Raw genomic sequence first — 24369 nt, 5'->3', positions numbered from 1 at the left:
AAATAAAAAATACTAGTAAAAAAGTAAAAATAATAAAAAATAATAATAATACAAATAAAAAATAAAATGTCAGTTCTATGGGATAGGAAAATTAATTTGTCTCAGTTGTTGGGGTTAGCCTTGTGCTCCCTCCTTGGATCTGTCTCTGGGCCTTTCACAACTCCAGATCTTATTGTCTCACTTGGGGGAAGAAAGAAAAAACAAAAAAGGAGAGGAAAGCAAAAAATAAGCCTCCTGCTGACTATAAACCCACTGAGTACGTTCTGCTGGTCTTCCTGGATCCCACAGGAGGAAGGAGGCTGGGGTTCACTTTTCTCCCATCCTATATAGTTTTCCCAGGATGGGTGCCAGGTCTGGGCTGCAATATTCACATGTGCCCAGCCTCATGTGAATATTGCAGCCCAGACCTGGCACCCATCCTGGGAGCCAACCCAGGTCCTCCAAGAGCTGCTGGATGCCCGCTGTCCATCTGTGCCAGGACTGCACCTTTAATCCACAAGTTGTGATGTCCATGCAGTATACCTCCTTGTTCTTTGAGAGCCCAGCATTGCTGGAGTACACCACTGGGCAAGTGGCTCCACTGAGGCCAGGCAACCAGTGCAAATCAGCTTCCTGGCTGGGCTGGAGTCCAGTGAGGGCTTTAGGCTCAAACCAGCCTCAGGGTGAGCTGTTCAAATCAGCTTCCTAGCAATCTGTGTGAGTCAGCTGCTGCTTGGGAGTTCCTTACAAATTGACTTTGAGACTTTTTTTTTTAAGTAAAAGCCTCTTGTTTAAGCCTGTAGTTCTTAACAAGTGCCTAGCTTTTCACACAGCCCATCTTTCTAAACAAACTGGAGACTATCCAGGTTGGGTCTGACATGGGCCAACTCTTCTCCCTTCTTCAGGTATTGCCTGGCACCCCAGTTTCTCTGGTAGCAACCTACCCAGCATCCATAGTCCCCATGGGTGTATACTACCTCTGTGTGCCTCCCACTTAGTCTCTATTCCCCCCAACGACTTCAAACATCCAGGTCCCTCCTATTGCCAGGCTGCCCTCCCTGCTCTTGTAGGGGAGGAACCTGGTGATTTAACTCTCCTCCAAGCAGCCACCAGGCCTGGGGCCATAGCAGCCTAGGTCCCTGTGCAGATCCCAGGGACCTTAGCATTGCAACACAATCTCTTCACTGCCTGTTTATCAGTGTCCTCTACAAGTTTTGGCCTCCAAACTTCATATAAGCTGGGATTCCATTTGCTGTTCACTCTGTACCTCAAAAGATTGACTAGGTGTTCCAGCTGGGCACAGGGAGAACTAGCTTCTGCTCCTACCTATCTCACCGCTATCTTCTTGAACAGGCCTACAATTATATTTTGATATCATCAAACTATCAATGTTTCACTTACGATGAATATTTATTTTGAACTCATGCTTAAGATATTCTTTCTCACCCTGAGGTAATAAAAATATTCTCTTCTATCTTTTAACTGTTTTAAATATTTGCCTTTTACCTTTAGGTCTTTAATGTATCTCAACTTACTGTTTATATCTAGTTTAATTTAGGTGAGATACACTGTTTAAATAAAACTCAAATTGACTTTTCTCAAACACATTATGTTAGATTTTTTGTTTTGAGATATTTAGTTGTCTCTATGAACTTAAAGCAAAAAGGTCAGCTATACAGATATTTCAATTTACAAATGACTTTTTAAATGAAAACTAATTATTTCAGTTAAAGAGAACACTCTATAACTAAACTAAAACTAAGAGTGTTACTTCTATGTTACTCAAAATATCTGGGGACTCAAGATACTTTCCCAGTTCACTGAGATTTTGTTTAAAGTATGACCAGCAATTATTTTTCTTTCCTTGTTTATTTTCAGACTGACCATCATTGTAATGGGCTCTATTAAGTTAGCTCGGTTTGATTCAGCAGTATTACTAAATCTCAACTAATATGTGTAAGTAGTAACTTACATTCTAACCAAAGTGGGGAAGAGTTTAATATCTGTCCTTTTGGGGGCCTATAACTAGTACAGAAATAGGACTAGTAAATACAAACAAACCAATAAAACCTATGATTCAAGTCCTAAAGATGCAAGTGATAAAACAGCTGTGAGTACATGTCGTTGCTAGGCAATCAATGCCTACAAACAAACATTAGCTTCCCACTCATTCCAGGTCCACCTGATTTGAAATAGAGTTTAAAATATTAGCAGTAAAGCAGTCAGACTTTGTTTATGGACATGTAAATAGGTTCATGAACATGATAAGCCTGTGATATATATATATCACACTCACTTAAAAACTGAATATTTAATAAGTTGAAAATCTCCGTTCCATAGGCCTGTCTTTAGACTTGAACTTACCTTAAAATGAGAATTTTTATTAAATTGTGTGATTCTTTTGGCAAAATCCTACAAAGTATTGCAACCCAAATGAAAAAACAAGTCCATGTATATGTATATGTATATGTATATGTATATGTATATATGTGTGTGTGTGTGTGTGTGTGTGTATAGGCTCTGACTGTTTTTTTAATCCATGCTGGTAATTGGTGCTCTACAACCTGCGATGAGTCCCTGATTTAGTCTTCCCAGGGACCTGCATGTACTGAGCAGGAAAAAAGGAAAAAAAAATGTTTCACTGCAGTTTGTTCTGGCATAAGAAACAGCAGGCTGTTCTATTGCCCCCTGGGGGCACCCATTTTTCCAGCTCACAATGAAAATGAAGCTTAAGTGTTTAGCAAATGCATATTCATAACAATTATCTATAATCCCTTTAAAATGGCTCTCTCATAGGCCAGGTACACATTCTGTATTTCTGTTCTAACTTCGATTTTCCAAATGCTTGTGAAATTCATCTTTTCCTTCACTTTTGCCAATGATTTGGGGATTAAAGACTGTGGAAGCCTTAACTAATTGAAAGACTCTATTTTCTTTTTTTTATCCTCCGTGCTTTTCCCTATGTTATTGTTTCAAAGAAGAGCCCTGTGATGTGAATATTGAAAGTGAGGAAATGTAATTAAGCATCCATTGTGGGTAACCTTTTTTGTTACCTTGGAAGTGCTTAAATTAACACAACAATCATTTGATTTTGTTTCTGCATTGGCAGCTTTCTGAGATAGTCATATTTTGTTGACAAAAATGGGCACTCCAAAGTGTAAATTAAATAATTTGATTTTATAGATTTCATTTAAAAGTGCATCTGTGTTGAACATTTCCCATTTTACAGTGCTCTGATTACATTTGACTTTCTGTTGACCTATATAAAAATGAGATTGTTTCCAACTATAGCATGCAAGACACCTTAGGATAGTGTGATTATAAATGGTAAGAAGGAAAAAAACACACACACAAGAATATGGGTTGTTGACCAGATATCTTCTGTGCTTCTATTTTATATTTGAAAATAATTTTTAATAGAAATTTTAATAGAGTTCACAGTAAAGAAAGAAATAAGATTAAAGCTGACATTTCAGCCAAAGGGCTATCTTTAAGCTATAGAAAAAGGAAAGAAAAATAGTAACATTAAACTTTAGAAAAGAAATGACAATAAAAAGGGATGGATATCTAAGATTAGGTGTAACTATATGTGGAGGTCAGGAGAATACAAAATAGGATATGCAGCTACAAACACAGAAATTCTCAGCCAAGAAAACACTTTCTAAAATGATAAAGCTGCCCTCTTATAAAAATAAGCCATAATTTTCAGCAGTCTAAATCATGAAAACCCAAAAATGAGTACATTGGAAAGAATGTTTGTTACAGGGTGCAGCCAAGAGGGGGGACCCCAAATGAGCATTTGAAATGGGGTCCAGAACTCAAGGTGTCCAGGAGATTTTAAGATGTCTCCATCCCCCCCACCCAGGGTGTGGGTTGGGGGAAGGGACAAATGGAGCAGGGCCATTGAGAGCTGTTTTGCATAGCAACAGCCTTGCAGCTACCCTCTGGCATGGTCATTTAACATATCTATAGACTTTGGCTGGTCGCTTAGATATGTTAAATAGCTGTGATCATTTCTGAGCCAGGGGAATGGAAGTAACTTCCCCACCAACATGTGACTGGGGGCAGATCCCCCCAAGCTACAGCGCCTGCGTGGGAGCTCAGAGAAGATTGGCTCCAGGACATGGGGCCACACCTGCCCAGACTCAAGATGGCAGCCCAGTAAAGCTGGAAGGATATGAATTCTGGCAAGTGAAGCCAAGTGTGGGAGGAGCCGGAAATGAGGCTGCAGAGGAAGATTGGCCACGGGGATTTAAAACCCAGACTTGGCGGCCATTGGGGAGAGAACTATGCGCATCCCAGAGAGAGAGAACCATGCGCAGCCCTGAGAAGGAGAGCCATGCGCATTCCAGAGAGAGAGAACCACGCGGCTTTGGCAGAGTGAGGACTCTCCCTTCCCGCAGCCATAGAAAAGAGAACCATGCGGCTTTGACGGAGTGGAGACTCCTGCATCCCAGAGAGAACCGTGCAGCCATAGGAGAGAGAACCATGCGGCCTGGACAGAGTGGGGACTCTCCCCTTCCCGCAGCCCTGAGAGGGAGAACCACGAGGCCTGGACAGAGCAGGGACCCCCGCAGCTTTAGAAGGAGAACCACCACCTGGTTTTAGCAGAGATCCTGGCGACTCAGCCGAGGGTGCCGGGAACCCAGGGAGGTCTCCCAGTCGAGAAGGAGAACTAAGAACCAGAGGACTGTCTGAGCCATGGACTTCGTTTTCCTTCCCTGAAATATGGTACTCTGGACTGGGCAAAGGGGGAAGGAAGGAAGGACTGTGTCTGTTTGTGGGTGTTTTAAGTGACTTTGGGATTTTTGATAAAGACATTAGGTCACTACTTTAAGTTTGTATAGCATTAAATAAACATTTCCTTTCCTTTTCACGAATCTCTGGCATTGAGAGACGTCTTTCCTCTGGCGGCAGACATAACGGACCCGGGGCCTTCTTTCAATAATAGTATATTGTCCCAGGCCCCCCTTGTTCTGTTCTGTAACATGTTCATATCTAAACAAAAAGTGGAAAAAACAATGAAACTGGAAATACAAATTCTGCAGTTTATTGAATTTTGCTGAAATGGACTATGGATAAATGCAGTAAAAACAAGTTTGCTGTGTTTAAACATATAAAACTTAAAACATGGTGAATACCTAGCAAATCCTTAGCTCAGGTGAGTCTGGCCTTTTCAGAAGTGTGTAAAGCATGAGAGGAGTAGTTAGAAAAAGAGAAGAGGGTTCGTAAGGATGTGTTGTACCTGAACACTTCTTAAGACTCTGAAGCAGGAGCCATATTAAACCTAGAAAAGAATGCTTTGAATTTCACTGAGTTAGAAGGGCAACATCCCACCAATATGTTGCTATATCATTCATAAAAATTCTTAGGATACTTGCCAGGCTTCTAGAGACCTGATGTGTGGCATTTTCCACACTGAATGCATTGCCAATGCTAAAAGTATCTTATGAATGGGCATTATAATCTGATGAAAATAAAGACTTAGATACTTGAAAATTTTAATATTTATTCTCCATTTTTTCATTGACATTGGTGATTCATATTTCAATAGTGATCATAGAATAAGGAAGTGACTGTATTATCAGTTGTATATTACAAGAAGAGTAAATACTTTTGTTGCATATTCATATAATGGAATGTTAGAGACCTGTTAAAAGTGGCAACTAGCCATGGCATGAATATATATATATTTATTATTATTTATATTTATTTATTAAATATTATTATATTTATTTATTTATTAAATATATATTATATATATATATTTATTATTTATTATATATATATTTATATATATAATTTATGTAAAACATTACACAAATGAAATACTGCTGTTGAAAGGATATATCATTTGTGCTTTAGCAAAGCACCAGAGGAAATGAAAGGATATATAGTTAGTTTTTATTCCCCTGGATATTACATCATTCAAATAATACTGATATAATATTTGATGCCACACTACAAATTTAAATATCATATAAATCTAAATACTAAAATATAAAGCAGAATAGGTCAGTGCATAATTTTTTAATTATTTTATTGTTGTTTAATTACAGCTGTTGTCTGCATTTACCCTCACCACTCCCCCCACCCCAGCCATAATTTAGAACTAGCAAAATATAAAGGTGTTTCGTGCAAATGATAAAGCTCTTTGAGTCAACTTGGCAAGCTTCTGTAAAATTTCTTTATTATATTAATAACATTTTAATATTAACCTGTAAATCAAATTTAATGGCTGTGGGAAAACTTTTGACACAGCACGTGTGGCACTTGTAAGTAGATAGACATTGAATGAAAATAAGATTCAGACATCAATGAAATGGGTTCAGATTATTAATGAGCATTACCTCAGGTTTCCGTAAAAACAGAACAAACATGAACAAAACAGGAATTGAGAGATGGCTTTTGCTTTCAGAAAAAGGACTCATCCCTTACTCCCATGTCTTTCACTGCTGTGCACTGGGAAATAGCTGACACCCTCTTCAGTCCACAATCCCAGTCCAATTCCTCACAGCACTGGGTTTGTAGAAAAACAATGTCTCACTGACAGTGTTAATTAAAACTAATGGAAACCAAGCTGCCACCCTCCCTTCACTTCAATTTCTTTATCACGGTGGTTATTGCCACCTTATCAGAGTCTGAGAAAAGAACTACAATATAATTCTCACCTTCTCACAATGGGCTGCAGGCTAATCCTGCCTCTCCTGTATCTTCTACATCCATTCCAAAGAGACAGTCAAAGCCAGACTTTGGTCACTTCTCACCCTGCGTGCCAAATCCTCCCCTTATCACAGTGCCACTTCAGGAGCAAGGTGACAAGGATCAAGCTAAAAATCCATGTAGAAATAGTTTTGGGAGAAAACTTAAGCTCTGTGTATATTTTTAAATAGTTTCTGGTTTTACCATCACATTGTCATGTTAATTAACAGTGATGCTTAAACATTCAAGGGTATCTTTTAAATGAACTTGGGTTTAATGATGGTTTAAAGGCAACTATGAACTTTCTCATATATAACTCCTAAATTTATCATCAAAACCATTCCCAAACTCTTGTCTCAATTCTGTAAGCCTCGGGCTTTCAAACTGCAAAGCTCCTTCAGCACTTTTCCTAACAAGACCAAAGCCTTTTGTTTTTGATTCTTGCCTTCATTCTACAATGAAAATCAAACTTATTTACATGACAAGGAGAAAGTGCAGCTAGCACCCCACATCTGTTTCTCTTCCTTCTGCTATGAGGGTAGCTTTTTTCTCTTTTCTCTAAGAATAATGTATAAAATGTACTTTACAAAATAAATAAATAAAATATTATATACTTAATAACCTTTTGTCAAACTGTACACTGTCCAGTTACCATTGCAATGATCCAGTTTAAAATATATTGCATATATGAAAAATAAAAGCAATAAAATCATCTGAAAGAAAAAAATTAACAGAAGAAACTAATGTCATCACTTTGTGATTGTTACAACCACCCTCTCCTACCTCAGCTGCCTGTCCCAGCCTTCTCCCTGGCGGCCATGCTGGCTGGTCTTACCTGCTCAGCAGGCCCTTAATTAGCCACATGCTCCCAAAATCCCGTTTTTGTTCATAACACCTAGAAAGCTTTTCTCACAATTCTCTATCTGTCAAAATTATTCTTTTCCTTGGTATTTTGTTGTCTTGATAGCACAGGATTGGACTCAGTGCCTCACAATCTTAAACAAGTAACTTTCAGAAGATGCACCAGACCCATTTTCCCAAATCAGCTCTCAGAAATCTAAATACTTGGAGGGCACACAACTACGTGTGTGATATTCTGCTTGGGTTTAGTTTCTCTTTGTCATTCTTCACACTTGTGTGTCCCACCCTGAACCCACACTGTAATTTTCCTTCACATTCCTGCTTTCTGAAAAGAAAGGATAGTGTTTTCTGTGAAACAATATGAAGGAAGCAGAAAGCTCTGGAAAGAGGCAGGGAGGCAAAGCATGTTTGGGTGGTAGGGTGGCATGCCATTCTCAGAGGCAACTACAGTACTGGTACCAACGTGGATGTGCTCTGACATTCAAGATTTGTCTTGTACCCACTTCTTGTTTGAACTTGGGAGGAAAATAGCATTGCTACTGGCCCCACATGAACAAGGGGCAGCCTAGATAAAGTTGAGGAGTTGCCTGAGAGATCTCCTAAGAACATGTCTCCCATACTTTTTGTCTGGAACTGTAGAACTTCCAAACTTCCCTGGGAGTTGAGATTCAGTGTATGGGAACACCATTGTAGGAACAATGGCCTAAGCCAGAGACCAGGTAGAGAGTGGAAGAGGTTGTGTGGGGGCTCTCCGAAAATATATGTCCATGCTCTAAGTTCAGAACCTTTGATTGTGACCTTATTTAGGAAAAGGGTATTTGCAGATATAATTAAATTGAGAATCTTGAGATGAGATCATCCTGGATTACCCATGTGGGCCCTAAATCCAATGACAAGTATCCTTATAAGAGATAGATGAGGACAAGATACAGGGAGGAAGAGAAAGTCATGTGAAGAGAGAGGGAGAGATTAGAGTGGTGCAGCCACAAGCCAAAGAGCACCTGAGGCCACCAGAAGCTGGAAGAGGCAAGGAAGGATCCTACCCTAGAGCTTTTAGAGGGAACATGTCCAGCTAACAACTTGATTTTGGACTTCTGACCTCCAGAACTGTCATAGAATACATTTATGTTGTTTTAGGCCATGAAACTTGTGCAATTTATTACAGCAGCCTGAATAAACTAACACCTAGAGGGCCATTATGAATCAGAGATCTTAGCAGGAGTTACAAGGTCTGAGGTGGTGACTAATTCAATAGGGAGAAAGCTAAACTAATATTAACAAATGGGAACACTTTGTTAAGAGAGAAATTAAAAGGAAGAATATAAATCAGGAATGAAAAGGAGATTATCAAATGAATGTGGAACTGTAGAGAATTGAAAGTTGAAAAGGGACTAGAAATTAAAATGTTTTTAAAAAAACTGCATTTTTATTTCCTTTCTCTTACCTTATTTACCATTCTAAAAGAAGCATATGAAGCTTTTTATGATTCTTTTAAAAAAGAAGATTTTTCATTTGAAAAATATGGTGAAATGCAAAAAAAGAGGAAAATCCAGTTTTCACAAAGTCAGTCACCATTAACATTTCTAAAGAACCTCCTTATAGCCTTTTATCTATTATTCCTTTTTGTACATGGTTGCACTTCTACCATACATACTCTTATCTAATATTGTAATGTAAGCATTTTTCAATAGTAATTAAAATTTATGAGTACATTAATTATATATTGCTAGATAATAAATTATGGACAACTTAAGAGTTTACACCATAATAAACATTTATTATCTCAAGCAGTTTCTTCAGGTTAGGAATCTGAGACAGGTTTAGATGGTGTTTCTAATTCAGAATGTCTGATGAGCTTCTAATCAAGCCATTGGCTGGGGCTGTGGGCTTTGTTGGGGCTGGAGTATTCTCTTCTAAGACAGGTCACTCAAGGCTGTTGTCAGGAGGCCTCAGCTCATCACCACATGGGCCTCTCCCTGGGGTTCCTTGAGTGTCTTCATGATATGGTACCTGGCTTCCACCAGAGTGGATGACCCAAGAGAGACCATAGTGAAAGCCACAATGTCTCCTATCACCTGATCTCACAAATCACATGTGATGATATCCATAACCTATTGATTACACAGACCAGCCATACTCATCGTGGTGGGAACTCTAGAAACTCACAAAAGTGTGAACATCAGGAGGACTTCTGCAAAACTAGCTACCAGAAAGAGAATTTTTAATGGCATTAATTTTATAATAGGGATCTCTATTAACTGTATTAACTATTTAAATAAGGTTAGATATTATTTCCAGTATTTCATTATTACAAATAACTACCAAGAACCCTTGTAAATAAAAATTGTATCTTCTTTGGATAAAGAAGATATTTTCTTTGGATATTATCTTAGAAATGGGGTTATTGAGTTGTAATTTTTCTTAATTTTCACTTTAAATTCACTTCATAAGCAAGTTAATATGTATATTGTTTATTTCAATTAACATATTTATTTCCTTCAATGTACTTGAGATAAGTACCTAAATACCTATGCAATGATTCACTATTACATGTCTATTTTTCATTTAATGCATTCTATATGATGTATATTTCAGGTAGATATTTTGTATCATATATAATATTGATACCTAATGGCATGTGGATCATTTTCATTTTTATTTAACCATTTTATAGATCCTCCTGAGTTTGTTTGTTGCTGTTATTTTGGACAACTTAGAACTTGATGAAGATCTAAAGAAGCTGAAACAAGTAAGTAATGCACAGGGAATTCTTTAAAATGCATGCTTACATGTAATGTCAAGGCAGTTTGAGCTTCAAAGTAAAAAAAATAAAAAGTTTTAATAAATTAACACAGTCTAAGTTGGCAAAATATTTTTGTTTAGCTTTTATTTATTACCAGCAAAGAAAATTTTTTTTACTGCTCTATAATTATCCTGGGAATATTGTTACATTATTATTATGAGTAAAGGTAAGATTGATATACTATAGTAAATTGAACTTGGAGACTATTCTTTTTCTGCCATAAATGAAATTTGTCTGCAAATGAAATGCCCCAAAGCCAAGTTACCATTTTGCATAATTATATGCAACACCCTTGATCATCATCACAAAAATATTAAGCATCAACTTGCCTGACCTATATACACTAAAAGAGAATTTAGTCTGGGTGCCCATGGTGATTATAAGAAATGTAATAGAACAAATGATCACCTGTGCCCAGTTATTTATGAAAACAGACTCAATGTTATGTCAATAAAAATCATATCCAAAAAGTGAAAATGAAAATGTGTGAAGGTTATCTTATTGATGGAAGAAAGATTATAGGTATGATCAAACATTCTCATAGTTTCTGTTAAATGGAGGATACTTGGCTTGAATATCTGGCTCTATCAAAGAGTATAGACCCTGTCAGAAAGGGAGTTGGTGGGAGAGAAAGACACTGGATAAAATGTTCTTTAATTATCTTCTTCAACTCGGCAAGAATAATAGGGATGTTATCAAAGAGAACCAGGGCTATAAAACAAATCCTATCTGAATTCTAGGAGGCCCTACACCTTCAGAATTTCCAAATTGCATATCCCTTTTCTTTTTTTTAAGTTTTATTTTTTTAATTTAAATTATTTTATTGTTGTTCAATTACAGTTGTCTGGATTTTCTCCCCACCACTCCCCCCACCTCCTCCAAATCCACCTCCCTCCCTTGCTTCCACCCTCCACCTTGGTTTTGTCCATGAGTCCTTTGTAGTAGTTCCTAAAAATCCTTCTCCCCACTGTCCCCTCCCCCCTCCCCTCTGGCTATTGTTAGATTGTTCTTAATTTCAATGACTCTGGTTATATGTTGTTTGCTTTTTTCTTGTGTAGATTATGTTCCAGTTAAAGGTGAGATCCTATGGTATTTGTCCCTCACCACCTGGCTTATTTCACTTAGCATAATATTTTCCAATTCCATCCATGCTGTTGCAAAGGGTATAAGCTCCTTCTTTCTCTCTGCTGTGTAGAATTCCACTGTGTAAATGTACCACAGTTTTTTGATCCACTCATTTACTGATGGGTACTTAGGTTGCTTCCAGCACTTCGCTATTGTGCTGCTATGAACATTGGGGTGCATAGGTTCTTTTGAATTGGTGCTTCATGGATATGTCCCCTAAAGCAAGGGACATAAAAAGAATAAACAAATGGGACCTCATCAAATTAAAAAGCTTCTGCATGGCTAAAGAAAACAGCATTAAAATGAAAAGAGAGCCAACCATATGGGAAAACATATTTGCCAATGATACCTTGGACAAGGGCTTGATCTCCAAAATATATGAAGAAATTACATGACTCTACTCCAGGAAGACAAAAAAAAAAAAAAAACAATTAAAAATGGGCAAAAGACTTGAACAGATACTTTTCCAAGGAGGACATACAGAGGGCTCAGAAACCTATGAAAAGATGCTCAGCATCACTAGCCATCAGAGAGATGCAAATTAAAACCACAATGAGATAACACCTCACACTGGTCAGAATGGCCATCATAAACAAACCACCAAATAACTGCTGATGAGGTTGTGGAGAAAAGGGAACCCTAGTGCAACTGTTGTTGGAAATGCAGACTGGTGCAGCCACTGTGGAAAACAGTATGGGATTTCCTCAGAAAACTAAAAATGGAACTGCCTTTTGACCCATCACTTTTCTATTTTTAACAAAGCAAAGACATAACCTATTTAAATTGCTTTGTTATTTGTATATCTGAAAGTTACTTAGACATTTCATCTTACCAGTCTTGTTTATTTCCAAAATCTATATTTAATTAAGGATTTTCAATAAAGAGTAAAAATTGATGTAAATGTGCCCATTTAAATAAACCATGTAGTGCTTTGCTTTGAGTTTATAGCCTTAGTTATTAAAATGTCTTTTATTTAACCATTCACTAGATATTAATGATGCTTTGTGAGTTTTTTTGGAAATTCTGTACACCAGAGCTGATTATCCAATTGTGCTAGCCTATAATTTGGAGTATCTTCCTTGAATATTTAGAGATATTTGAGGGTTGAAAATCCCAATCATAAATAAAACAGCAAAAACATTTTTCTTAGTACTTTCCATATTGTTTTTAGCCACAAAAACAATGATCAGAAATGGACTGAAAGTACATTTCTATTAAATTCTTCTATTTATCCATTCATCTACTGATGGACACTTGGGCTGCTTCCATATCTTGGCAATTATAAATAATGCTTCAATGAATGTAGAGGTGATTGTTTTCTTTTGAATTTGTGTTTTGGTTTTCTTCACATGTATTCCCAGAATTGGGATCACCCTGGGTCAAAAGGTAGATCCATTTTTAATTTTTTGAGGTATCTCCATACTTTTTTCCACACACAATGGAACACTACTCAGCTGTAAAAAAGGAAATTTTATGTTTTGTAACAGCATGGATAGACCTGGAAAACATTATGCTAAGTGAAATAAGTCAGTCAGAGAAAGACAAATCTATATGATTTCATTCATATATGGAATATAGTGACAAACTGAACTAACAAACGCAATAGAGGCGGACTAATAGATAGAGAGCAGGATGACAGATATAAGGAGGAGTTTTAGGGGATGGAGGGATTGAGCAAAAGGAAAAAGGTCTCTTGGACATGGACAAGAGGGTGGTGATTGTGGGAGCAGGGGAGTATAAGGGGGATAAATGGTAATGGGAAAATACAATTGAAAATGCAATGATTAAAAGTAAATTAAAAAAAATAATCCCCACTGTCATGAACATAAATTGAGGTTTTCAGCCCTGGTATAAGCTGGATCAAAAATAAACAAACAAACAAATAATCTAATAGTTTAAAAGAGAAATTCATCTATTAATTTCATACTTGAAACTCATTAAATTGCTGTGGACCAAATATTGTTATAGTAAGCTAACATGTTCTGGTTCACTTTCTTCCATTTTTGTGTAAGTACTATCTTGTGTTTTCACTAGTTTTCAACCATTTATGTCATATTTTATATTTGTAGGGGTTTTTTTCCCTTTGATATTGGCCTTTAAAGTAAGGTTCATTTATATAATTTCAAGAATACACTCACTCACTCATGCATGCGCGTGCACACACACATGCCCACACATCCCCTTTCATCCACATATGCATGTGATGATGTGGCTACCTGAAACTTTAAACTATCTTTTATGGCTTCTGTTAGCTCTCCCATAAAACTGTTGCCTGAAATATTTGTTTAGTTTTTCACATGCAGGACCAGCCCTTAAGGATTTAAATGTGTATACTCTATCTATTTTTACTATTTCCAGATAGAGAATAGAATGGGAGAAATGCAGAAAAAAAAAGTATTTGATTTTCTTAATGTTTGAAAGTTAAGAAAGTACTATGTATTCTGAAGTCTGTCTGTTCAGTTCAAACTTTTTTCATCTTTTACTCTTTCACCAACTAGTCTATAGGTTCTTATGCTTATAGTAACATTTGTGGAATAACCAATGCTCATAAGGAGCAGAGTTAGAATTTGAATCCCGGCAATTTGGACCAAAAGCCCAGACTCTTAACTTCCTTATTATACTGAGTCAGGCTAAAGCTGTATGGATGCCAAACAAGAGTCATGCCTTATAAGGAGAATCACTCACAGGACTGTTAATTATCTGTTTATAAGAAATGATATTTTAGATGACAAAGATGTCATTATATTCATGAAATAACTGTTGATGTAAGGGTCAGTTTTCTGAGGAATGGAAGTGAATTAAGGAACCCAGTCATTAAAACTACCTGTAATAGTTCTTTGTTTTCCCCTTGAAAAGCAGATGATCTAATCAGAGCCACTTAGGATTTATGCAGATTCTAAGAGCTAAAATGCTTACAATTCACTCCACATAATGGCAGATGCTGCCGAAGGCACCTCTTCTCTCAATGACCTTCTGGAGCAATGAGTCTCCTTAAGCACAGACGTCATACACCTGCAGCATATGAATATTTTAGCCATACCTCCAGAGACTTTTAATCTATTTTATTATGATTGTGATAAAAACAATTGTGTTAAAATATAAATGTTGGTTCATGACATTTTCAAGAGTAGTAGAAACCAGTATCTGTAGAATGGAGGGGTTAAATATTAGGTATTAAACAGAGCTATTAGGAAGAGAAAATCAGTTCTCACATTTGTGAAAGGACATATGATCCTGAAGGTGGATAAAAAGGGAGATCATGGTAGAAGCTGAAAGGTACAGTGAAGGGATTAGAGTGGTGGAAAAGAAATAAGTGAAGAAGTAAACTAGGAAAACATTTCAGATATGAAATTAAGAGAAAGAGCATGGATTATGACTATAACACCATGTTACCCTGGGAGGAATGTGATCAAATCCAGTGTCAGGAAAGTGATAAAATCAGGTGGCCAAATTTCAAAGGACCACACATTTCAGGAAGAAGTTCCCTGATGGCAAGTACCATTTACTGATCAGTTGTTAAGGGAATCATGGAATCATATTCTCCTTAACTAGAAACATGGTGCTATATATATTTTTCCATTTTTTTCTGATGTCATCTCCTTGCCCTGTAAGTCAGTGGTTTCCAAACAAGGACTGCTTGACATCTAGGGCTTTTAAAGAGAAACTATAGAGCCAGTAGCCTTTTTTACCACTGTAAGAAGCTAAACAGGAATAGTGTATTTACCCAGTGTAAGAACAGATGTGCTAACTAAAATGACAATTTTAATACCTTTAGCTGGAAATCTGCAAATTCTAGGTGGCAACTCTGCTTCCCCAATGATAAAGCTCTGACATCTCTTCATTTATGCCTTCCTTTCAGATGAAAAGAAGCAACACTGAATGACTTATTACTTAAAGCATTTTGATAGAGTGAAAACAATTTAAAGATCAGAGGGAAAAGTAAAAGAGCTCTTTGGGGATGAATTTTGAAAGGTTCTGACACAGTACCTATTCCCAACACTCCCCATGATATCACCAGGATTGTGCCTTAATGGTCACTGGTGTAGCTTTTTCTTTCTCTCTCTTCAAAAAAAATAATGAAAATAATATCATCTATTGACTTCCCTGTGTGTTGCATATAAGATGCTATCAATTCCTAGTAGCAATATGTAGCAGTATCAATCATTTCATAGCAGCTATAAGTTATATGACCTCATATTTAATTAAATAGAGATGATGTCCATCATCTTTATAGCATCCCCAAAACCTAATATTGGACCTGGAGATGATAAGTAGATGACAGATAGATGATAGATAGATAGATGATAGATAGATAGATGATAGATGATTGATAGATAGATAGATAATACATAAGATCAGAATTGGGGAATAAGATCTGTATTGACTAAATACAGAATATTGACTAAAAATGAGATTGTTGGTGAATATGCAATTTGGCTGTCAAGAAGCCAGATCAGTTTGTACAGAGGTTGAAAATTCCCTTGACTGCATATATCCTTTGAACAGTGTCAAGAGATGTTCAGTGGTATAGGAATAAACTGGGAAATGAAGGTGGAGTTTTGCAAACTTTGAAAATGAAGAGGATTCTTGCAGCTTTAATGGTTTTTGCAAATTCAGTGCAAGACAGATACAAAGGGTTTTTTTTTTTTACGTAGTATGAAATTAAACTATGAAGGGGAAAAAAAAACACAGAAAAACCTCAGGAAAGAATCATTGAAAAGGGAAATACAGATAGTCTGTTTAGATTAAATTCAAAGCTGTGAAATTAAACTTTGTTTCCCCAGCTCTGTATCAAGTGTCATTTGAATCCCAATTCCAATTTGATGATCTTTGGCCTTGGATGATGTCCTCTGCATATCAGTGGGGTGGGAGGGCAAGTGAGGAAGCTTCCCTCTCTTATTGATTGATTTTTTAAATCAAAAACAATAAAAACCTTATATTCATTTTTAAAATACAAATTCCAGATTACTGTTTCTCTTTAGCCTTACCTGGAAGCTTACATTTTCATTTCTGTCTTGTCTCCTATATTGAAGTCATTCCAGATTTAGGGAAATAGCAAAGAGACAGGGTGTTGCAAGAGTACACCATTCAGCACTGGTTGCCATCACCTGATCTGAGTTGAGCTTTCATCATTCTCAGTATTTTGTCTACCTCTCCTGAGTGAACTCAAACTAATGAAATATAAAAGGAGTGATAGAACTGCTACAATAATAACAAATACTACCTATTGAAAATTAATGCAAGGCACTTCATATTAAATTATTGAATTTAATTCTGAATATTAAAGACACAGAAACTAACATTCATGGAAGTAAATCCCTTGCCCAAATTCACACAACTTGTAAGTGACTAAGTTGGAATAACATGGGCTCTCAAACTCTAAACCAGTGTCCTCACCAAAAGATGACACAGTAGCTGATCAGAGAACCAGACATTCATTCATTATGAAATTCATGTCTAGAAAGTATAATGAATGAGATGCTTAGATTTGTGAATCAATGTATCCCCTCTCTGAGGGTATAGACTGGAGGCCAAATTCTAATCAGAACATAGCTTATGAGCCAGGAATCAGTGTGGGATGTTGGGGAGGAGGGTTGCATGATTTAAATATGTAATAATATGAGGCTGAGATTGTCTGAAGTATTCTTTTTATAGTTGGTATATTACTACCCATTCTGTAATCCTGGGGTCTAAATTCTCATATACTGTGGCATCACATATTGTGTTAGAGACAAAAGATATAATGATGTCCAAGACATTGTTCCTGCCTTCAAATAGCTTGGGAGCTGGTGGGAGAAAGTGACAAGTAAAGCAGAAGGTTTGGGGAGCACACAGAACACACATGTAACATATTCTATGAAATCAGAGATTTTTTTTTTTTTACAATTATGTTATAGCCTGAAATCTAAAGGTTGAGTAATGTCTATCTGAGTGACGGGGATTGGAAGAAGGTGACATAAGGAAGGGTACTTAAGTTAAAGGGAACAAGGAGCTTTTTATTTACAGAAGAAAAAGTACAGTGATTTTTTTAAAGGCCACTAGAAGCTCACTGTGGGTCAATCATAGAACAAGGGAGAAAATGGTGTGCTGGAAAAATAAGCAAGGACCAGCAGATGAAACAGTGTGAGCAGCACTAAGCATTTAGATAGTATGTGGAGGGCATTTAAGCCAAAGAGTGACATAATCTTTTCTACATCCTAGCTTCAGTGTGTAAAATGAACTGAAGGGCACCTAGGCCAAAGATAAAAGAACCAACTTATGAGGCAGACAGTGATCACAGCCTCAATAAAGGAAACAGAGATGAAGGAATATAAACTGGTGAAACAGAGAGGAGGGAAAAGAAAGGAAAGGATTTGTTGACCAGCTAGATGTAGGAAATGAAAAAAGTTAATAACTGCTGGTGCTTTGCTCTTAGAGGAGCACAATTAATGTCACTGTTTTTCTCCATGTAAATTTTGACTTTTGGTTCTGTTATAAATAGTCACCACTGTCTGTCTCATTTTATCCCTTAAAGAGAAGAGATCTGATTGGGCCAGCTACCCCATATTACTTCTTTTAGGTCAGAATTTTATATTTCTGACTGCCTCGCAATGCCAGTCAGCATTACAGTAAGTCATCAGCTTTGAACAAGTCCAACACAAAGAGGACCACTCTGAAATTTGTCTGGCTTCTTAAGATGATCCCTTTTCCTAACTCTCAATCCTGCCTTCCACTCTGAAAGAGCTATACAAAAAGGAAGAGATTTGAGGCTGCCACGTAATTTTATGAGAAAGAGAAAGTGAATTAAGCCTGTTAACAAAGAAAAAAGGAGACAAACAAAGAAAAAAGGAGAAAAAAGGAGAAATGCTATGAACATTGCTGTGAACAACATTGTTCAATCATGAACAACATTGTTGTTCATAGCAACAATGGAAGAATAGGCCATGTTTCTTCCCCAGTTCTTGGCCATATTGCACACCTTGTAGCTCAGTGGGGCAGGAATTTGGAGGAGGTATAAATCAGATATGATACTGGATGACACTAGACTGATTTTAATTTATTTTTTAAATTAATTTATTATTTTAGAGAGAGGGGAAGGGAGGGAGAAGGAGGGAGAGAAACATCAATGTGTGGTTGCCTCTCATGCATCCCCAGCTGGGGACCTGGCCTACAACCCAGGCATGTGCCCTGACTGGGAATTGAGCCAGCGACCCTCTGGTTCACAGGCCATGCTGCATCCATTGAGTCACTCCAGCCACAGCGTGACTGGATTGAATTTTAATAACTAAAGGTGGTCAGAAAGTCATGGAATTTATCTAAGAACAGTGACCAGTCTGTTTTTCTTTATTTAAAATTTTGTTTCCCTGTTTCTGAGAGACAAAGATTTCATTGTTGACCTTTTCTTGTACTTTATTCCCTGTATTTGCTCAGTAGTGAGCACAGTGGGGAATGGGGCTTGTCTGATATTCTCTATTGAACAGTTTTTACTCTTATATTAAAAAAGAGAATGACAGATTATTTCTTGGAAACACAAAATGTATATGCATGTTATTTTGTTTGATGTTAGCCCTATTTTCATATTGTTTGCATAAAATATGTTGATTAATGTGAATTTTCTTAGTGCACCCAGTAAGCTCTAAAGTATACAAGATTAAACAACTCTACAATCTACCATAAGCATACTCAAGAATGATACTTGGAAAATGCATGATTGTTTCCTGAAAAGGAATTAGTTAAGTGGATAGAACACAGTTGTCACCTTAAGTTCAAGATGTGAATATAGAGACTTGAGTACAAAATATGTGTTTTTTCTACCTCTAATTTAAAGTGTGGTATTTATTTTATAATAAATACTATCAATGATACTCAGTTATCTGTATATTAAGGTGGAACAAATAAGGAAATTCACTGCAGATAATGAGAACCATATTTCAAACTGTCAGAGAAGTTACAAATAAAGGGGAGCTGCTAGAATAAACCCTGTGGTGCCAGACTGAAGTAGGAATATCAGTATAAATTCAGTTTTTTTATTTTATTTTAAGATAGATAGATACAATTGATACAGATACATAGATATATAGGTAGATAAATAGATATGTATATAATACAGAGATGCAGATGTATAGAGATACATTGATGCATGGATGGATACATATTCACATTCATATAGGTAGATAGATACATGGATGGATGTAACAAGCAAATCCATTGCCCAGGACTTTCATTTTCACATACCATTATCCAATAAAACAAATCAACACTCTTTGGAGAAATGGCTAATTCTAGAGCTGAGTTAGGGAAGACACAAGATGAAACTTCAGTGTTCTATGGAACCAGAGAGTAGGGAAGAGCTTTAAAAGAAACAAGATAAGGATATATCAAAAGTGTACAAGATCCAATTGAAAGAGCCCCCAGTGGCCTAAACAGGAACAATCAGTATTGGATTATATACTATATTCTAAGTCACAAAAAGCAGAGACCTGAAGTCTGGATTGCTCTACCCAGCAAAGCTATCCTTTAGAATCAGCTGCCCAGAATTAGAAAGAGCTGCCCAGACAAGAAAACACTAAAGGAGTTCATTATCACGAAACCATTATTATATGAAATGTTAAAGGGGCTTATTTAAGAAGAAGAGGAAAATCAAAACAATGAGCAATAAAGTGGCAAAAGAGACATATCTATCAACAATTGAATCTAAAAAACTAAGCAAACAAGAACAGAGGCAGGGTCATGGATATAGAGAGCCTTTTGATGGTTGTCAGATGTGAGGGGGTGTGGAGGAATGGGTGAAGAGGGGAGAGGATTAAGAACTACAAATGAGTAATTACAGAATAACCATAGGGATGTAAAGGACATTATAGGAAATGGAGTAGCCAAAGAACTTATATGCATGACTCATGGACATGAACAATAGTTGGGGAATTGCCTGAGGGAGTTGGGGCTGCTGAGTGGAAAGGGGCAAAGGGTGAAAAATCAGGACAACTATAATAGCATAGTCATTAACATATAATTTTAAAAATAAATAAATAAATAAAACATGTTAAATAGCCAAAAGCATACTTATGTATAAATGATTGAATAAAAAGTATAGGAGAAAGGAGAACTCTTCTTCACAGAATAATTTTAAACCATTTTAAGGCAGAGAAATTAAAAAATAGAATAAATGGGGAGAAATAGAAAACCACCATTAGAACTGTTGATGTAAGAAATGCTCAGACCTGTAGAGAATTTTGAATTTTTAGAAGAGTGTATTTGAGACAAACAGACAGCATATGCCAAGGAGCAAGATTTCAAATGCTCTAGAAAATAGTTGTGCAGCATCTTTTATGTATTTGAAATTAAGGAGAGACTGTAAGCAAGATTGGAGAAAGCGAAGGGGTGATTGGATTACAGGATAGTCAACAAGATTATGTACTTTCTTAAGACTAAATACTAGCATCCTCCTCAAGGGGTATTACTTCTGGTATTTCAAAGGCAGTTTTAACCTAGATGAATAAGAAAAATGGGACCCAAGATACCAGGGGAGTAAGTGGAAGCTACACTAACCTCCTCCCTGGACCGATCTGGAATTACAACTAAATTATAGAGAAATTATCCTGAGTAATCAACTGAACACTAGCTGGAGAGAAGCCTTTCAAATACAGAAGCCACTTCACCACAACGTGACTGGTGGCGTGTGGAGGAGGTACAAGAGGGCTGCCTAGGCTCTCACGGGCAGCAGCTAAAGTTCTAGAGGGATATTTCAGCAGCAAGGGTGGTCCCCCTGAAAAGTGTAGGGTCTAAACCTCCAAACTGAGCTCCCAGCCTAGAGCACCAGAGCCAGGAAAGGAACCTAGATAACATCTGGCTGTTAAAAGCAGCAGGGTTTCTGTTTTCCAGGGAAAAATGACTAGAAATGAAGAGAGCTTCTGAAAGGGTCAGCACAACAAATTTTGATGGCAGCCACTTATCCTGCACTCCAGCAGAAAGAGGGCAGAGTAGACTGGTGGCTCTGGTAAAGGAATTGAAGGAACAGCTGCCAGGATTCCTGCACTGAGTCATTCCCCATACTGCAGAGGCTATCTTTCTTGAGCAGAGAACTCCCCTCCAAGTGGCATCAGCCTGAGTGGAACAAATACCCCACCTGCAGTAATTATTCTGCCCCACCCTGAGGAACTTAAGCCAGGCTGCTGAGTACAGCTTGAGGCTATACCATTGATTAAGCGTAACAATATAAGGGGAATCTCTGGGAGCTGGGAGACTTCAGCTCATCCTCCCCTGGGACCAGTGCTATTATAGCTGGCCTTGTAACATAATTAGCTCCATATTCTAACATGCTATGGATGAGGGAACTGAAGTCCAAATAGCTTAGGCAGCTGGCTGAGGTCATGCAGCTAGAAGTGGCAGAACTGAGATTTGACACAATCTTTCTGACTCCAGAGCTTGAATTTCTAAACACTGTTGTATAATACCTCAGGAAAACATTTTCAAGTAATAGATGGACATTTACTTCTGCAACTTAGTACCTGCTATTTCTTTTATATAGGATATTTTCTCCCACTTTGCTAACAAGGTTTTATTAATCATTTTTTGACATGTCTTGCCAACCTGCAGCCCACCTGAGTCACCTGAGTTAGCCACATCTTCCTCTATGCTTCTCATATCTTTTACCTAGTAAGATCATTTCTAGCTCAAGGCAGGTCTCTTTGTACATTTATACACATAAGACATGGCCTCATATTATGCATTTATACATGTAAGACGATGATAACACAATGGATGGTGATGAGATGAAGAACACAAAAGACAACATCAATGGTGTCCTATAAACAGGCAAAAGTAGCCCTATTTGTGATATTTGTCATTACTCTATTGTTCCTTTCTAAGGTTCTTTTTTTCTCAATGTTGAACCAACCATTTTAATCAGCACAATAACTCCCTTCAAATTCAGGTGAGTTATAGTCACATATATTACTGATAAACATGAGGAGAAATGACATATCACATCATACTTTTCTATTAAAAGCAAAATCATAAAAACTTTTGATTTGGCTCCTGGTGAAACATATGTTCCAACTTTTCAAGATCAAAAAAGCATAATTAACCATAAATTCCATACAATATATTCACGGCATAAAACTTTACAGATACATGTGCATTTGAACAAGACAACACAACAGTCAATATATGTGTTTATGTGTCTACCATGTGTTTAGAGTCTACCATCACAGAAAATTCTTATCTTATTAAAAAGAATTTTATTTTGAAATAGTTTTCAACTTAGATAGGAACTGAAAAGATAGCCCAGAGTTCCAATATACCCTTGACCTAGCTCTTTCCTATGTTAGCATCTTAAGTAACCATGCAATCATTTATAAAAAACTAAAAAGTTAACATTGGCCAATGCTTTTAACTGAAGTACAGAAGTTATTTAGAATTCCCAGATTTTTGCATGAATGTCTTTTTTTTGTTGTTACAGGATACCACATTATATTTCATTGCTATGTTTTCTTAGGCTTCTCTTGGCTGTGACAGTTTCTCAAACTTCCTTGTTTTAAATGTCCTTGACAGTTTTGAAGAACACTGAGCAAATAATTTATAGAGTATACCTCAATTAGGGGTTGTTTGATATTTTCTCATAATTATACTGAGGTTATAAAATTTTTGAACAAATACCATAAAGGTGATATGCTCATCTCATCATACTAGGGGTACATGCCATCGATATGCCTTTATATTGGTAATGTTAACAACAATCACTTGGATAAAGTGTGTCTGCTAGTGTTTCCCTTTCCTTACACTTTAAAATCAAGTCACTAACTGGCAAGCATTCAAGGTGAGAAGAATTAAGTTTTATCTCCTAGGAGGAAGGAGTATCAAAGAAGTAGACACAGGTTGAGATCATCACAATAATTTAAAAATAATAATTATGGGGGAGATACTTTTAGGGCATACAAATACCCTATTTCTCCTTAAACTTTCACATACTAAATTTAGCATTCATCAGTAGATCTTGCCTGTACTGATTATAATTTCATAGCCTTGTGGATGAAAAAAGGGATTGTAAGCAAAATAATCCCACAGGGTGATCTTATCATTAATTCTAAGTATGCAGATCATGGTGGTAGTTATGCCCCAGGACAATAGCTTCTTTAGTAAAAGGTTTTAAGGCAGCCCTGTTCATTGTGCTTTTTATTTGAGCTTTTTCTTGTTTTTTTCTTTTCTTTTCTTTCTTTCTTTCTTTTTTTTTTTTTTTTGAGATAAGCCTGTAATGCTATGAATTTCCCTCTTAGGATTGCTTTCCCATTATCCCACAGATTTTGGATTGTTGTGTTCTCATTTTCATGTGTTTCAGGGGATCTTTTGCTTTCCTCCTTGATTTCATTGTATACCTCTTCACTGTTTAATAAAATGTTATTTAGCTTACATGCCTTTGTGTGTTTTTCAGTGTTCTTGTGGTTGATTTTTAGTTTCATAGCATTGTGGTCAGAGAAGATGCTTGATATGATTTCAATCTTCTTAAATTTATTGAGAGTTGTTTTGTGTCCTAACATGTGGTCTATCCTAGAAAACATTCCATGTGCACTTGAAAAGTATGTAAATTCTGCTACATTGGGCTGAAATACTTTGAAGATATCAATTAAACCCATTTGATCTAGTGTGCCATTTAAGGGCACTGTCTCCTTGTTGATTGTCCTATTGAATTCAATGGGGTGTTAAAATCCCCAACTATGACTGTATTTCTGTAGATCTCTCCCTTTATGTACATCAAGATTTGCTTTACATATTTAGGTGCTTCTGTGTTGTGTGCATAAATGTTTACTAGGGTTATATCCTCTTCTTGGATTGTTTCCTCTATCATTTTGTAATGTCCTTCTCTGTCTCTTACTATAGCCTTTGTTTTAAATTCTATTTTGTTGGATATAAGTATTGCTACCCCA

The 24369-nt window shown here is 36.8% G+C and overlaps 1 protein-coding gene across 3 annotated transcripts in view; it reads left to right on the top strand.

Moving 5' to 3' along the window:
• The window catches only part of NALCN (sodium leak channel, non-selective), a 364598-nt gene that overhangs the window by 215866 nt on the left and 124363 nt on the right, over positions 1 to 24369 (top strand). For all 3 annotated transcript variants that reach the window (XR_006783694.1, XM_045821795.1, XM_045821794.1), the window contains exon 15: positions 10217 to 10291. Coding sequence is in view for 2 of the 3 variants with exons in the window: in XM_045821795.1 (XP_045677751.1) it covers positions 10217 to 10291 (75 nt within the window). In the remaining variant the exon portion in view is untranslated. The remainder of the gene's footprint in view (positions 1 to 10216; positions 10292 to 24369) is intronic.

The sequence above is a fragment of the Phyllostomus hastatus genome, unplaced genomic scaffold (genome assembly GCF_019186645.2).
Source record: "Phyllostomus hastatus isolate PE091 unplaced genomic scaffold, TTU_PhHast_1.1 phas_scaffold_46, whole genome shotgun sequence".
Taxonomy (NCBI): domain Eukaryota; kingdom Metazoa; phylum Chordata; class Mammalia; order Chiroptera; family Phyllostomidae; genus Phyllostomus; species Phyllostomus hastatus.
Note: the sequence above shows the minus strand (reverse complement) of the source record. Positions and strands in the feature narration are given on the sequence as shown.